This window comes from Theobroma cacao, chromosome 1 (assembly GCF_000208745.1).
Source record: "Theobroma cacao cultivar B97-61/B2 chromosome 1, Criollo_cocoa_genome_V2, whole genome shotgun sequence".
Lineage (NCBI taxonomy): Eukaryota > Viridiplantae > Streptophyta > Magnoliopsida > Malvales > Malvaceae > Theobroma > Theobroma cacao.
This window is the reverse complement of record NC_030850.1, coordinates 632,354-647,645: the sequence shown is the minus strand read 5'-3', so window position 1 is coordinate 647,645 and position 15,292 is coordinate 632,354. Positions and strand designations below refer to the sequence as shown.

Here is a 15,292-nt window from a genome sequence, read left to right as displayed (position 1 = left end):
AGGGAGCCCTAGTGCTGTTAAGGAGCACCAATCTGGGAGCATAAGGTAGAGATGGATGGTCTGTCAATGTAAGGAGACCTTATCTGTCGACTGGAGAGAAAAAAAATAATAAAAAAATATATTTTAAATATTTAATATTTAATATTAATACTGTTTAGATATTTAGAGTGAAATGTTCATTTTTAAAATTAATAAATTTCTGTATAATTTTGATTAAAATTTAAAAATATTTAGATATTTTACTCAAAAAAAATGTTTATTAATTATGTGACAAAGTGATGGTAGAATATTTATAAATAGAAATTCATTGATCATGGGATATTTATTAAATTTAAAACAAAAAAAAAATGAGAATTCAAAATCAATTTAATTACAAAATTTATATTACTTTTCAAGTATTTGATTGGTTCAATTAGTTTAAATGTAAATTTTAAAAATAAAAAATAATCAGAATAATAAATTAAAATTGAATTTGAAAGCTCGACTTAATCAATTAATGCTCAATTGGATTCCAATAAGCGGAAACCAAATGGAATGCTTTGAGCTCCCAATAAGACAGCTAATGGAGGGAAAAAAATGAAAAAACTATTGATCAGCTGAGTCGAGATTTGTGTAAATAGACTTGTTGGACGGAGCATCTGCATCACCAAGCATGAGACGAATCTCACATGTGGGTGCAATCACTGCATGCCCTTCCCCAAACCAGGCCAGGCCGGCCCTCATGCCTTCTGCAGGGGAGCCCGAGCCAAAAGAATTGAACCTGTGAAATGATACATCAATGCCCTTTTTTTCTGTCAGGCTAGCCGCCCCAGCACCGAAGGGAAGAAAGGAGCTGAAATGTTGGCAACAAACCCTTCACACTTTCAGCACCAAAGAACAAATAAGGGTATAACCACTGTGTTTCTAGTTTTCCCCATTCAGCTCTTTGTGCGCCTTTTCCTCTGGACACAGTTTTAGAATGGTTTTGAGAAAGGGGCAGAGCATATGTATCAGAGCGTCATGCAAGTAGCAAGCATGTGACCAAGTTTTTTGAGTTTATTTGACTCGATCCAGCCAACATTGCATCTTTGCCGCTTTTAACCCCACTTTTGAGGCAAGAGTTTCTGATGCAACAGAAGATGCGAGCAAGGTTTTTCTTTGCTAAGCTTGAACAAGGATGTTCTTCCAGTTCTCTGCCTGGTATAGGAGCAGGTTAATGCATCCCTTGAACATAGGCATCATCAATCCTTCCCGAGGTGGAGCAAGGCTGTTCCTTGCTGGGTAGCACTTTCAGGATCTTTATGCCTTTGAGAAGGCAATGTGAAGCAGACAAAACCCAACAAGTAAAACAGTCTCACCCGGGTAAGAAAGAGATACAAACAGAGTCACCCAGAATTATGCCCACTGCTAGGAGGCGAGCTCAGCTTCTGTCTCTTGTTGCTGTTAAGGGTGCTATCCGAAGAGTTCTGGGATCCCACAGCATGACCATGCTCTTCAATTTCATTTTCTCTTCTCTTTTGATGGTCTCCTCCTATCTGATCTTCTTGGCTCCTCTCATCTTCATGCCTTTCCTTATGACCATGCTTTTTACTTTCAATTTCCCCACTGTCCCGGACCTTATCTCTTTCTTTCTTCTCCCTTCTTTTCTCTTCCTCGTCTCTCTTTTCTTTCTTCCTTTCTTTCTTGGCCTCCTCTTCTTCTGTCTCAATCTCCAAATCACCAGAGAAACAGTCAATTCATGAACACACAGGGGAAGCCATTGCAGTGGAAGACCACAGGCAGTCCTACAACCAAACTTCAGCAACAACAATTCCAAGTGAAAGTTGTCTTTTGTCTATGTAAACGGAGCTGTGCTGACAAAACAGCCCTCTTACATGAAAAAAATAAATCGCAACTTCTTGTATGATTCCCCATTGTATAACTTGCAAGGTTCTTTGTTCCATGATTCTTTTAACTCACACATGAATCTATCTCAATATACATACATAGTTCTTATATATATACATTCCTCTAGCTAGTTTTATCTGAAAAATTGGACTTGCAGACAAAAACACATGACCACAAACAGGAAGGATTTCACATTCACATGATTACACAAGCATTTGGGTTTTCATCGCTGAAGGCAGTAGTATACTTCACTTCGAACGAGCTGGCACGGGCGAGCTCGCCAGCTTGAGGATCTTGGAACACATTTCGGACATACCCGGGCGGGGCCTTTTTGTCATAGGCCCCTGGGGCGTAAGGGTGGGGCACTACGTCGTAAGGCACGTAAGGCCAGAACTCGACTTTCTTGCCGGTCCGATGCCTGACGCGCTCCAAAACCTTGTCCGCATCCACGTAACCGATCACGGTGAGCTTGCTCTGCTTCGGTTCCACTTTCACTTGCGTCACTCCTTTCATGCCTTCCACTGATTTCTTCACTCTCTTCTCGCATCCCTCGCAGTCCATCTTCACTTTAATCTCCACCGTCTGCTCAAGCAAGATTGAGTATACATCAAACACTGGCAAAAAGAAAGAAAACCCCAGGTCGAAAATCGTGCATGAAAACCAGAATTGAATACCTGTAGTTGCTTCTTTTTAATCTTTTTGTGGCTATGAAAATGAGGCCAATCACAGAGTTCAGAGACAGAATCCAGGAAACCCATCGTGGGAAAGTAAACAATAACACAGAAGAAGACTCTAGCAAGTTCCAGGCAGGAGAAGAAAGATGATGCAACACAGCAACTACAAAATACAAGTACACAAGATCAGCCCGAACATGCACCATCCAACTGTCATAGACTGACGCGTGTGCAAAGACCGCTCTTTCGTGGGAAAAAGAAGATTAGCCTGGGCCTAGGGTCTTCTGGTTACTTCGGTTGCTTTTTAGAGCTACACTGATATTTTTTTTCCGTAAACTAGCCAGGGACCAGGACAGGGGGGGTGTTGGCATCCATAGTTTTGAAACATTCTAGATTTATTGTAAAGGAAGCTACTAATGCACGGCACTGAATCTGCAAATTCTCTCTCAAGTCCCACAACCAACAGCTAATATTCAAAACTTTAGTTTCTTACAACTTTCCCAATGCTAAACTTATGCTGATGCGTTTATAACTATTCATTTTTGGCATGACAGGATGTCCATGGATTATATTCTTTACAGCCCAGTTTTGATAATTGGGCTGGGTTTTGATAATTAATTAGTCAACAGAAAGCAATTCAGACGGCATGAAAGCCCAGATCGAGATTTAGGTACAGAATAAGGATGATTTTAAGTTCAAGAAGTACGCACCAGAAAACCCAAAATCAAGTGGAGGGTAAAGGAAACTAACAAAAATTTTAATAAAAAATAAGTAGAAAAGAGAATTGGAATAATGGATACATAATGCAGTGTATTCTAAGGGTTCTTTGAGAAATTCAATAAACACCAGATATTTACCAAATAAGCAACTCAAAAGAGAAAAGGATTAATGTTTAAAGTAAATTATGAGAATACACAATTAAAAAGGAAAAAAAAACTTTTGTGTTTATGTATTTCTAATTGAAAAGTTGGAAGAATGGATACAGAATCACATGCTGAAATGGAATAACTGAAGAACAACTTGGAAAGCCAAAGCCCCTCAGCTTATCATTTTAAAGTAGTTGCATAACATATTAAGGAATGAACAGGGCTATCAGTTGTCAGTGCCCATATCTTTCTTCTAGGCATACTGCTGTTTGACATAGTATTAATTGTCTTTTTGAATTTTGCTTCCAAGAGCTTGGTGGGGTGGCCATGTTCTGCCTAACGCCATTCCTCACCCTCCCCTGCCTGTCATCAACAGATGTTGGTTTCCGCATTGAAATCTAAACTACATGGGCTGTCTGCCCTTTCACTGGACAAGTTAAGGTTCTAAAGCACCTCCCCATGGCTTCTTCTCTTGGAGTAGTGGCTTGAATTTCAGAGGAAATTATTACTGAACAAAGCAGATGAAAACGACTTGATTTTTTCCATGTCAACGAGTTTTGTGCTTGAAGTGTTAGGGGACTTTGGGGTGAAGGCTACATCTACAAGTTCCAAAAGCTGAAACATAACTGTCGAGATTGCACAGTTGGGAATTGATGTTACCAAATAAATATGCAGATGATGTTTTAGACATTTTCGCCAAAAATGTGATGCTTGGGTAAGTATTGATAGCTGGTGTTCACGACAATTTCTCAGCAAGGAAGTTGCAAGCACTTTTTATGATATTGATCTTGAATATGTTAAGACACAGCTGGAACTCATCATTTCACAGAAGGACAAGTTTCTTCTTTTTCCATTATCAGAATTAGATTTGCTGCTCTCAAGCTGAATAGCTGATCATATCTTGTCATGAATGAAAGATCGAGCACGAGAATATAATTATACATATAGACACACCTTGATTAGTTTTTGATTAGTCTATCAACTTAAAATATTAATTTATTAAGGAATGCAGTATTTATATTTGTAAATTCAAGATCTTTCTTTTACATATTCAATATAGGATTTTGTAACATTTTCTCTCACCCGAAACCGTGACTGTCCTCCTTGTCATGTGACTTTACTAATTTACTCACAAGATCATTATTTTATCTTTAAAAAGTTAACCCAATAAAATATACACTGCCCACACTTATAAGCTCAAGACTCCTCTTGTACTTATTCAATGTAAAATTCTTAATATATGCATGTGGTTGAAAGTCCTATGACAATATTGAGAAAACAGCAAAAAGAAAAAAGAGTGAACAAACATTGTCAAATTGATTGTGGAATCCATCATCTGATTTTTAGTAGGGGTGTGGGTCGTGGTCAGGTCAGAGCCTGCAGATGATGTTGCCGATACTCATATGGGGGTACTCCAATCAGGATTCAGGAGAGCTCATTATCGTATTGAATCAGATACAGACTTAAACAGTGAGCCGAGCTTGGGAATTCTTGCAGGTGTCTCCCAATCCCAACTCTCATGCATAGAAAAACCCAAACTAGAATTCATCACTGACATTAATGCTAATCCTTGCAATCATAATCCTTCAGACAATCACAAGAGACGGAGGAATTCAACTTAAATGAATGGCAATTCACTTGTCAATTCTGATAAGAAACACAGAGCTTAATTTGCTAGTCTGTGACTCTCATGTTATAAACCTTAAATCATGAACAGTGTAAGCTACACACAGGATTTCTTTGGGTAATCTTCAACTCTTGATTTCTCTACCATTTCTTCATGGAAAATCAAGGTCTATGTAACTTTTGCTGTATTCACAGCTCAAAAGGAGAGACAACTAATGAACCTTGCAGTACTTTCTTTATTTCAATCATCAGGTATTGGATGACAATACCTTGTTAAACTTATCAAATTAGTTTCCCATCAGCCTAATGGTTTTCCTCCAAAGTTAGAAAATTTACGATGTTTAAGTTAAAAAAATAAAAGATTTTATTTTTGGGTGGAATTTGGTTATATTCAACTCCCCGTTGCTTATCTTATCTGGTAAATTTTTAGTGGGTAGGTCCAACTCTGGTTAGTTAAGTGGTTTAATTTTATAATGATAAGTCTTCAATGATGGTATTAATTTTCAATTAAGGTACAGTAATAATAATAATAATAATAGGTTAAATTTTGGATCACAAAACCTAAATCCACTTAGAGGAAATGAATTAGTAGTATTTATTTTTGGATTTTTTTTTCGCATTTATGGATATTTATTGATACTTAAGATTACTTTCGGCTGAACCAACCATAAACTCACCTCATTTATTTAACTAACATGATGTAGACTTTGTAGAACTTTCTTCCAAAAATAAAAATTATCAATGGTTCCGTAATCTTGAGAAAATAAGTGTTAAATGACCTAAATTTAAAAATGAAATTAACAAAAATAACTTTATTATGTGACTATGGAAATTTAAAAGAAAAATAAAGATTTGACGTCTCAAGTAGGATAAAAACTAACTTCATTTCAATATAAAATATTTAACTTAACATACAAATCCAGGGCAATAGAGCTGAAACATTTTTTGCGTTTTTTGAGTAAAAGAAAGATAACATCCATGGCTGCAAGTTCAAAAGCTTAAACATCTCTGTCCTGGGATTTAGTTGGGGGTTGAATTGGCATTATTGGATTGATGTTTCTCCATATTAATACTGGAATGTTGTTTAGACATCGACTAATATCTGTCATGTTCTTCAACAAGGCAACAAGTAGGTGATATGAATTAAATACAAGGGGTGATGACAGCTTTCTACTGGATGGAGTAGAGGCAAAATCAGTACTGATACTGTTAAGCCATGGCACTAACAGTTAGTAGTAGCTTTTGCTGAGAAAGGGAAAAAAAAATCTGTAGAGAACTAAATTTAGAAAGAAAAAGGGAACAAAAGAAAAGGCTGCTAAGACCAATTTTAAGCATTTTCTGCTTGCATTTTTGAACCTGTTCGTTTGGCCTCCATGGTCTGACAGGATCTTTGCAACTCTTGCGGATTGAAAATGGCTCTATCTTTGCTTAGTTTTATCCTTGTTGCTGGTTGTTGTTGCTAGTTGCATGCAGCTTCTTGTTGTTGTAGAAGTCTTTCTGCTTCTTTCTTAATTTGCTTAAAACAAAAAAAAAAAATGAAGTTAGAAGTAGAAGCTTTGAACCTTATTGGAGAGCATAATGAATGATTAAGCATTCTGATCAAGATTCTGATAGCTCAACATTGTCATGACAATTACTCAGCAATCTAGGGATCTGATTTTACATGTTCAAAGTCATTTCACAGTTTCCATCAAAATTACAGTGGCAGATGGAGGAAAAGGGTTCTAAATCAGGGATCTAGTGTTAGAATTTTCTCTGCATTTATGCTTTCCAGCTGATTTGTTTTGTCATAAATTATAAGAGGATAATTATCAATACACCTACCTTGATGTCACTCCCTTCCCTTATAAATTCAGAAGAGGGACTATGTATCATTAGGGAACACAAGCTACATGAAAAGATGATCTTCCTCTCTCAGTCTCAGGCACCTTCTTGTAGGGCCATTATCTTCTCTTTTCTTGTGGCTTTGTGCTGTCATGGGAATGAAGCTGCCCTTGTCCTGCCTAACAATGAAACCGTTCCAGCAGTTTTGGTGTTTGGAGATTCCATAGTGGATCCGGGGAACAACAACAATCTCAATACCATAGCCAAGAGCAACTTCCCCCCGTACGGGAGGGATTTCGAGGGAGGACCTACAGGAAGGTTTTCCAATGGCAAGGTCCCCTCCGACCTTATAGGTAGTGTAAGCCCCTTTTTTCCCTTGTGATATTCTGTTGCACTAGAATCATTGCCTTGGTTCGCGCCAGTCCCTAGCCGAAGGATTTTTATGAATGTAACTGCCAAGGACTAGCTCTTCTTGGGCTAGTATGGCAAATCCCTTTGGATTTTGTGTTTTAACCCTTGATGGTCCCCAAAATCCTCCTCTCAACTGATCAACTAAGCCTGCCGTTTAAAATTACTTGATGTTGGAGTCAACTAGCTATGCAAATCCATTTTCTCCTTTTCTACTGAACAAATTCATAGAGGGTGACCCTTTGCTCCTATGTGCCTCATCCTCCTAATGAATCCTAAAGCCACCTGTGAAAAGTGAAATTCACACCTTAAACTATTCCATTTTGTATCGGTAGTGATTGTTTAATCAAATCATTTTCAGCTGAAGAATTTGGTGTGAAGGAGCTGGTGCCTGCATATCTTGATCCAAGCCTGCAGCTCGAAGACCTCCTCACTGGTGTAAGTTTTGCCTCAGGGGCTGCAGGATATGATCCCATCGCAGCTAAAATATCGGTATATATGCATATATATATCCCCTTTTGTTCTTTCTATCAACTCCTGTTTCATTCCTGAATTCATTAACAGTTGTCAGACTGATCACCCCACATCTCTGTCTGATGATTGCCAGAATGTTCTATCCACATCGGATCAGCTAGATCTGTTCGAACAATACAAAACCAAGATAAAGTCAGCAGTGGGAGAAGAGAGAGCTGCAACCATAATCTCAAAAGCGATTTACATAGTTGTCTTTGGTAGCAACGATGTCGCCAACATTTACTTCGGCACTCCCATCAGGCGTACCCATTACGATTTTAATTCTTACACAGACTTCACTGTCAGCTACGCTTCAAAATTCTTGCAGGTATGTAAATTACTACTACCAGTATGCAGTATTTCCTTTTGCACAAAAAATCGAGTAGGTCATGTCATAATCAACCTTTGGCGACTATCATAATCGACCAACTAGTGCTCTCCCCTACCATCTAGCTACTCAGGGGTGAGCAAAAACGAGCTGAGCCAAACGATCTTATCGAAATTCGGATAAAACGGTTTGATTTGATTGGTCTATTCGATTCTTCGATTCAAAAATTTCAATTCTATCAATTTATTCACCCTGAACTAATTAGCTAGGAACCTGTGGCAGGAGCTCTACGGGCTAGGAGCAAGAAGAATTGGAGTGTTGGGTTTGCCACCAATCGGGTGCGTGCCATCTCAGAGGACCTTAGGCGGAGGCCCAAACAGAGACTGCTACAAGGGTGAAAACCAACTGGCATCCCTCTACAACGCCAAGCTGTCTGGCATGATAGATTCTCTCAGGACCTCACTCAACGTTCCAGGCACCAAGCTCATCTTTCTGGACATCTATTACCCATTGCTCTCCCTCATCCAAAACCCTGCAAAATATGGTAAAATCAGTGATCTCATTGCTTCGATCATTGCTCTTTTTTTTCATTTGCCTTTTTCTTGTTCTGATGTCTTTCGGGGTATAAATTCAGGGTTTGAAGTGACAAACAAAGGATGTTGTGGCACAGGACTGATAGAAGCCAGCATACTCTGTAACCCTCTCAGCATCCCTAAATCATGCCCAGATGCCTCAAAATACGTGTTCTGGGATGGCTACCATCCCTCCGACAAGGCCTACAAGATCCTTGTACCAATCATAATCAACATGCACTTGAATGAATTTTTCTGACCCTCCCCTTCTCTCTCCCTCTTCCCTGCCAAGTTCAGTCAAGAGGGTATCGTGCTAGTTGCTTCATTGTCATCAATCTCACCAGGGTACGGTGGAAGCCATTGGAGAAGAACAAATGCATGGATCTCTTACGTTATGCTACCTCTTGCGAAGTTCAAGAATTGTTCTCGTATTCCAACTTTCACTGCCTTTTTTCGTGTAAAGAAAGAATAAAAAAGGCAATCATCATATCCATAATTTACAATAATTGTAATGAAAAATATGAGAAAATGATGGGGATAAGAAAGTATAAAGAACAATTATAATCCTTTTATTTTTAATTATGACCAAGATTTGTATTAATTATCTCATTAAATTCGAAATTGAAATTGATGTGTTATATAGCCACCTCCTTGTTTTTCCCTCAAGAAAAATAGAGATACTACCAGTCCACGACATGACCACATGTACAACAGAAGTACACTCTATCCTCAATCTATCATTTAAGCAAATAAAATGAAAAGAACACAACATAATTTTACGAAAATTAAACTATATATAAATATAAACATATTCAATACTTTTTTTATTTCTCTTCTGCCGCCCTGTTAGTTCTCTCCCACGTCACCTACCTCAGCAAAGTCCAAGTTTGGTGGGTCTTTTGACAGGTACAGTCCAAGTGAATTATCTCTTGTTTGATTAGGAAGATTTATGTCACTTCACTCTGTCACATGGCTTTGCCTAGTAGAGAATCAATCTGATCATTTACTAGCCAACGTGGTGTTCTTGACCTCAAAAGCTGAAGCCAGATGAATTGCAATAAGCAAAAAAAGGTAAGCAATGTCACCATCAGCATCAGACAATTGCAAGCAGAAATGAAAATGGCATGTAACAAAAATTCAATCCAAAACCAGTGGATTGAGAAGAAGGCAACCGATGATACTTTCAAACCATATATATAAGAATAAGATATACAAGCAACCAGTTCAGGACCTATTATTGTGAAAACCCCACAATTCCATCATCTAGATCTTCCAACCCTTAATGCAGATAAGATTCATATGAAATTTCATATAACCTAAAACTGCCCAAGCCAAGCTACAAAATTGCATACTTGATACTCCCTAATCTAACTACAATCTCCTATAGGAATGAGAAATAAACTATACACAGAGGAACCCAGCTGATGAGATGAAAACACACCAGGAAGAAAATCAACGAAGCTTATTTTGAGCAACAGCCTGGCATAACTCATCCTCATAGAATAGCACTCTATTGGAAGCCAAAGATTTGCATAATGGCTTTGGGATAACAGACGGTACCATGCATCTGGATGGGAATCCTGAATCCTGGAAGAGCACAGCAGCAATTTGCCTCAGCTCAGTGACTTTAACACGAGAAGGTGGCCGTGGACCATGCCTTGGAGCTTTTGGAGTGTGTGGGCTCCGCATCAAAATACTTTTCCCATCACCCTTGCTGGAAACAACATCCAAAACATTGTAAACAAAATGACGAACTCTGATTCTACTTTTCACAGAATCTTGGAGAGACCTAAAACCTCTAGATGCCTACCTCATAAAGGGCCAGTGTTCTGTTGGCCTTGGTGTCATTGTACTCAGCATCTCCTGCCTGGAGCGATCAGGTGTTGTGTAATTAAAGTGAAATTGCCTTGCAAGGCAAACCTGTACCCAACAAACATAAATGGTTCTAACATGATCCACACACAAAACAGGCGCACGTGCACACACACACGGAGGGCGGGAAAGAGAGAGAGACTTACAGCCTTTCTTATCCTTTGTGAAACATGAAAAACCGCCCTCAGCTGGTCATGATGCAAGTGACAAAGTATTTTAACCTCAACAGACCAAAACAAATTGAAATCAGTACCCAGGGGGAGGGGAAGGATATCTAAAAAATGGAAAGCAAGCAGTTCTAGATAGCAACAATCATCCAAAATATCGGGGAGGAAGATAAAATGTAATTTTTAACTTGAAAATCAGTATCTTGGCTACACTATTTCTTCGTATACGAACTATTTAATCATATCTTTTAGTATCTTTGCAGAAATAAAAAATATTCCCAATTATGGCATGGCAATAATCTATGAACATAACAACAATCATGCAAATTAGCCCAGATCTAGATGCATGTAGATAGACAAATTTTGTAGAAATCAAATGCAATCACTAAAATCTAGAAGAAATGTGCTCAAAACAGATTGTTAAGTCAGCACAGAAAGTCATTAACTTTATATTCGAAGTACTGGTTTCCAAAACAAATCTAGCACAAAATAATAATATAAAGAAAAAGATACTTTGCAAGAAGACTAGAGACCAAATGACAAACTTCACTTGATATCAAAGAAATTTTGCTTCTACAAAATTCCACTTGCAATCATGTATACTCTAACAATGAATAACTTAACTCATTTGGAGCTGAAAGTATGCTGCACTTCCATTTTAATCCAATTATTAACAAGGTTAAGGTTCTCAACAGCTCAGTAATATGTGGCTATTGGCACGAGAAAGAAGCAAAGAAAACAAAATGATGTTAACATGCACCATCCTCGGTGAAGAATAACCATCCTGTATGCTTGCCAAAACAAATAAACATCATGCCCACAACCAAAAACCAAAAAGCAATTACTTGGTAAATTCTGCAGCATCTAAATCGGTGGCTCAAATGCTTATTAACCTTATAACATCATATGCAAGCATCACTACACGTCTCATTCAAATACATTGACAACGGTTGAAGGGTGCAAATAAATACCAGTAAATCCATAGGAAGAGACTCAAGCCTTGACTCTGATTCGAAGTCTTCTGGTCGAGGTGTCTTTGGAGTCCTCACCATACTATTCTGTTTGTGCAAATCTACGGGCGATAACATCAAAGGGCTTCTCTCAATAACCGTATTTTCAATCAAAAGATTATCATCCTCTGGTTTCTTGGCATCTAATACAGCCACCCTTTTCCTCCCAAGATCGGTACACAACTTGGCAGCCGAAGCCTTGCTGTATCGAAGCTGAGCAAGAGTGCCTGGTTTCAGATACTTACTGCTTGAACTCTTCAATCGCCTGTTCTTCTTAGCTGTCTTAAATTCCCTATCTTTTGGAGACACTTTTCCCATATTTTTGGCACTCTTTCTTTTATTCCTTCAACTATTCGAAATTGTCCCTTAAACTAACTTACAACCCCTTTTTCCCCTGACCCTATTCCAAGTTTCTTAATAATTATTCCTCACGCAGCCATCAAACTTGAAATTTTAAAACCTGGCAATCAGATACAAGAAATAAATAATTCCTCCAATACTAGAATAGAACTTAATTTCTTTTTCTCTTTTTTCAACTGAAAAAAACCCCAACAAAAATGAAAAATAAGAGATGCAAAATGAGATTAAATAAATCAGAAAACGGGCCAAAATTGCTAATAAACAAAACTCACATGATCATAGATTCAAGATCTCCAAATCGTATTCAATTGATCTTCCTGCAGTAAAAAAACCGAAGAATGAATCAGAACCTTCTCAAAAAAAAAACAAAAACAAATTAAAATCAAAGAAACAGATAAACTCACCGGCCATAAATTAGCAGATATTCCGTGTGAAAAACAAAGCCAAAAAGAAAATTGAAAGTGCCAAATTTCATAAGGAGAGGAAGTTTTAGGGAGAGAGAGAGAGTGCGTGTGAAGAGAGAGAGAGAGAGGGAAGCGATGGGGCCGCTAGGGTTTTGCTCCTTATTTGAATTTCTCTCAATTGCCCGCCAAATTTTTCAACAAACAGTTGGTATTTTGGAGATTATGAAAAGGAATAAAATAAAAACCGAAGGCAAACGAGATGCGCGCACATCTACCAGCATGCACACGTGGGTGGCTAGGATTGGATTATCAGAGCGCTGGGCCATATTGTGTCTTTAATGCTGAGGTCACTCCTGTCCAAATCGGACGGCGGAGATCGCGTTTGATTAGAGAATGGAGGGGGTTTAGATCGAGTTTCCTTAAAAGGTGGTGTTTTTTGATTTTCTATATCAAAATTTCGAAATAGAAGATTTGCGAGGGAAATAATAAATATTTATATAATTACTATATTAGCCTCAAAATGTTGGATAATTTGTCACCATTATCTGATACTCTGCTCAAAATCCCTTTTCTTTCGCTAATTTTTAGACTCATGGTTTTCCTAAAAAAAGGGAATCCAATGCCCATTATATATCAAGCAAGTCTTTGTCTTTCTTATCCATATCCACATAGTTATTAATGTTAATAAAAATTAATATATCCATATTTTCTATTTACGTAGTAATTGACGTTATCATATAAAAACGATGCATAATGGGTTATGTAATCACATAATAAAACACATTATATTCCACTCGACATTGGATTAAATGTTCGTAATAGAGTATCTGTTATAATTTATGCACTCTAACTCGAACACTATTTAAACTTAATTTATAAAATATTTTAATTTTATTTAATCAAATTGGATAATATAAAGTACTCAATTATAAAATATTAATTGATATCTCAAGTATGAATATAAATAAAAAAATAAAAATTTCTTTAGATAAAATAAAAAAATAATTGTATAGACATAATTAATAGACTTTTTTATTATTACAGTCTATTTTATTTTGGAGTATAATATGAGGGCATTTTAGGTAGTGTATTTTGAGTAGAAGGCGAACGCGGGGACACTCACGTGTCTATCAGTCACTTCGTGTGAGACAAATAAATATTTGTAAGGACGATTTAAACCCTTTCACGCATCATTTATTACACGTGAGTGGTCAAAAGTTACTCAAAATTTGAAGTTCAATCCCGAGGGCACTGTAGTCCGTGGAAATTTATCTTGTCCAATAAAGTCATAAAAGAATTAATGCGATTGCCAATAATTAAAGCGAGTTTAAACCATTAATTAACGGATTAAGATAATAAGAGGACGCACATGGTACATAAATTTGAGGGTATATCTAAGCTGAAAGTGTTCAAAAATTTTTGAACTAGTTCGTAAAATCTTTTTCAGAGTTTGAAATTCTCAAACTTATGGAAAATACCTTGTATTTAAAAATGTCATTACTAAAACCGTCAAATTCTATATTTAGTTTTTATATTTTATTGAAATATTAGATTTAATTCTTTTAATACAATTAGTATAAACCAAATGTTTGTATTTCAAAATCTGTTAATGTCAGCCCGATGTCACGTGAACATGATTAAATATCATATCAATAACTTTAACAGTTTAATTTTAACGATGATATTAACAATTGAATTGATATTAATAAATTTTGATATCATAAAAAATTAATCTATATAAATTATAATACAGAGATTAATACATTTTATGATAATAGTTTGTTTTGATGGCCCCGTTTTCCTTTACTTGGGCTATCGTCTCCATTTTGTTTTCAAGTATCGGTCCAAATCCTTAAACTTATCTGGGTTGAACATTGATGGGATTGGCCCCAAACCTTTACTTCTTTTCATGTTGGACCTGGTTCACAAATTTGGGCTGAGTGGGTATGATCGAAATCACATAATTCAAAGCTTGAGATCAATTACAATTAAAAGGGCATTTTAGTTGACTTAGTGGTCTGAACCTTAAATATTAAGAAATGTAAGGTTTTGACTATAAATTTAGAAGGCTTCATATTCCATATTATATAGTACAATTAAAAGAGTATTTTGGACACAATATGTTAACATAACACGAGAACAATACAAAATTAAACGAGTTTAAAATTGAAGTTATCATATTTCTTATCAATACGTATAAGACGCGATAATTTTATGTTTCAAATGAACTAAACCTACTTAACCAACATATGACCCGTTTAACTCGTTTAAAATCATTTTAACCTGTTTACGATATCAATTTAAATTAATTAGATGCATCTCCAACTCCTACCAACCCCCACCCCCACTCCCTTTCCTAACCCCTCCCTTGTCTCCTGGAATTCTCATTACTTGATAATGTTTGCGTTTGGAATGGGGATGAGTTGAAAGGGAAACGGTGGAAAAAGAGCGATGGCCTAATTAAAGGGGAGGTGAAGAGAGAAAGAGAAAGTCCAAAAATACTTTTTAAATATGGTGAAATTTTTAAAACAGATGTCAAATATAAAGAACTTGTTTAGCTTAGAATCATTATAGTTTAGATAAATTAATCTTGTTAATTGTATTTAAATGAGCTTATCATGTCATATTAATTAACACGTGATGTTGGCATTTATTTATATAACCCTTAAACACAATATAACTATAAGTTCCCTCTCATTATGTTAAAAAATAAAAATAGATGAGAATTAAAGTCGGGGGGGAGATGGCGGGGGTGTGGTGTTTTTGGTATTCAATTGAGTCGGAAAGAAGAGGACTTCGAAG

The 15,292-nt window shown here is 36.8% G+C and overlaps 3 protein-coding genes and 1 long non-coding RNA gene across 5 annotated transcripts; 1 reads left to right on the top strand and 3 right to left on the bottom strand.

Moving 5' to 3' along the window:
• On the bottom strand, window positions 1,896-2,891 carry LOC18610730 (heavy metal-associated isoprenylated plant protein 27). Its single transcript, XM_007046570.2, has 2 exons — window positions 2,541-2,891; window positions 1,896-2,448 (listed from the first exon to the last, which is right to left on the bottom strand). Exons 1-2 carry the CDS (start codon window positions 2,622-2,624, stop codon window positions 2,062-2,064), a joined length of 471 nt encoding a protein of 156 aa, XP_007046632.1. The 5' UTR covers window positions 2,625-2,891; the 3' UTR covers window positions 1,896-2,061.
• Window positions 6,069-6,947, bottom strand: LOC108660744. Its single transcript, XR_001926416.1, has 2 exons — window positions 6,857-6,947; window positions 6,069-6,548 (listed from the first exon to the last, which is right to left on the bottom strand). It is a non-coding gene; the product is annotated as an uncharacterized LOC108660744 (long non-coding RNA).
• LOC18610729 (GDSL esterase/lipase EXL3) lies at window positions 6,845-9,259 on the top strand. The gene is made up of 5 exons (XM_007046569.2): window positions 6,845-7,209; window positions 7,626-7,756; window positions 7,872-8,105; window positions 8,388-8,649; window positions 8,740-9,259. The coding sequence occupies exons 1-5, from the start codon at window positions 6,861-6,863 to the stop codon at window positions 8,934-8,936; spliced, it is 1,173 nt and encodes a 390-aa protein (XP_007046631.2). The 5' UTR covers window positions 6,845-6,860; the 3' UTR covers window positions 8,937-9,259.
• LOC18610728 (F-box protein At4g35930) lies at window positions 9,834-12,700 on the bottom strand. 2 transcript variants are annotated; one of them, XM_018115958.1, is made up of 6 exons: window positions 12,491-12,700; window positions 12,359-12,403; window positions 11,688-12,186; window positions 10,696-10,770; window positions 10,488-10,597; window positions 10,123-10,391 (listed from the first exon to the last, which is right to left on the bottom strand). In XM_018115958.1, the coding sequence occupies exons 3-6, from the start codon at window positions 12,042-12,044 to the stop codon at window positions 10,130-10,132; spliced, it is 804 nt and encodes a 267-aa protein (XP_017971447.1). In that variant the 5' UTR covers window positions 12,045-12,186; window positions 12,359-12,403; window positions 12,491-12,700; the 3' UTR covers window positions 10,123-10,129. The 2 variants fall into 2 exon arrangements, with proteins under 2 accessions (XP_017971451.1, XP_017971447.1); XM_018115962.1 differs by lacking the exons at window positions 12,359-12,403; window positions 12,491-12,700 and having other exon boundaries at window positions 9,834-10,391; window positions 11,688-12,044.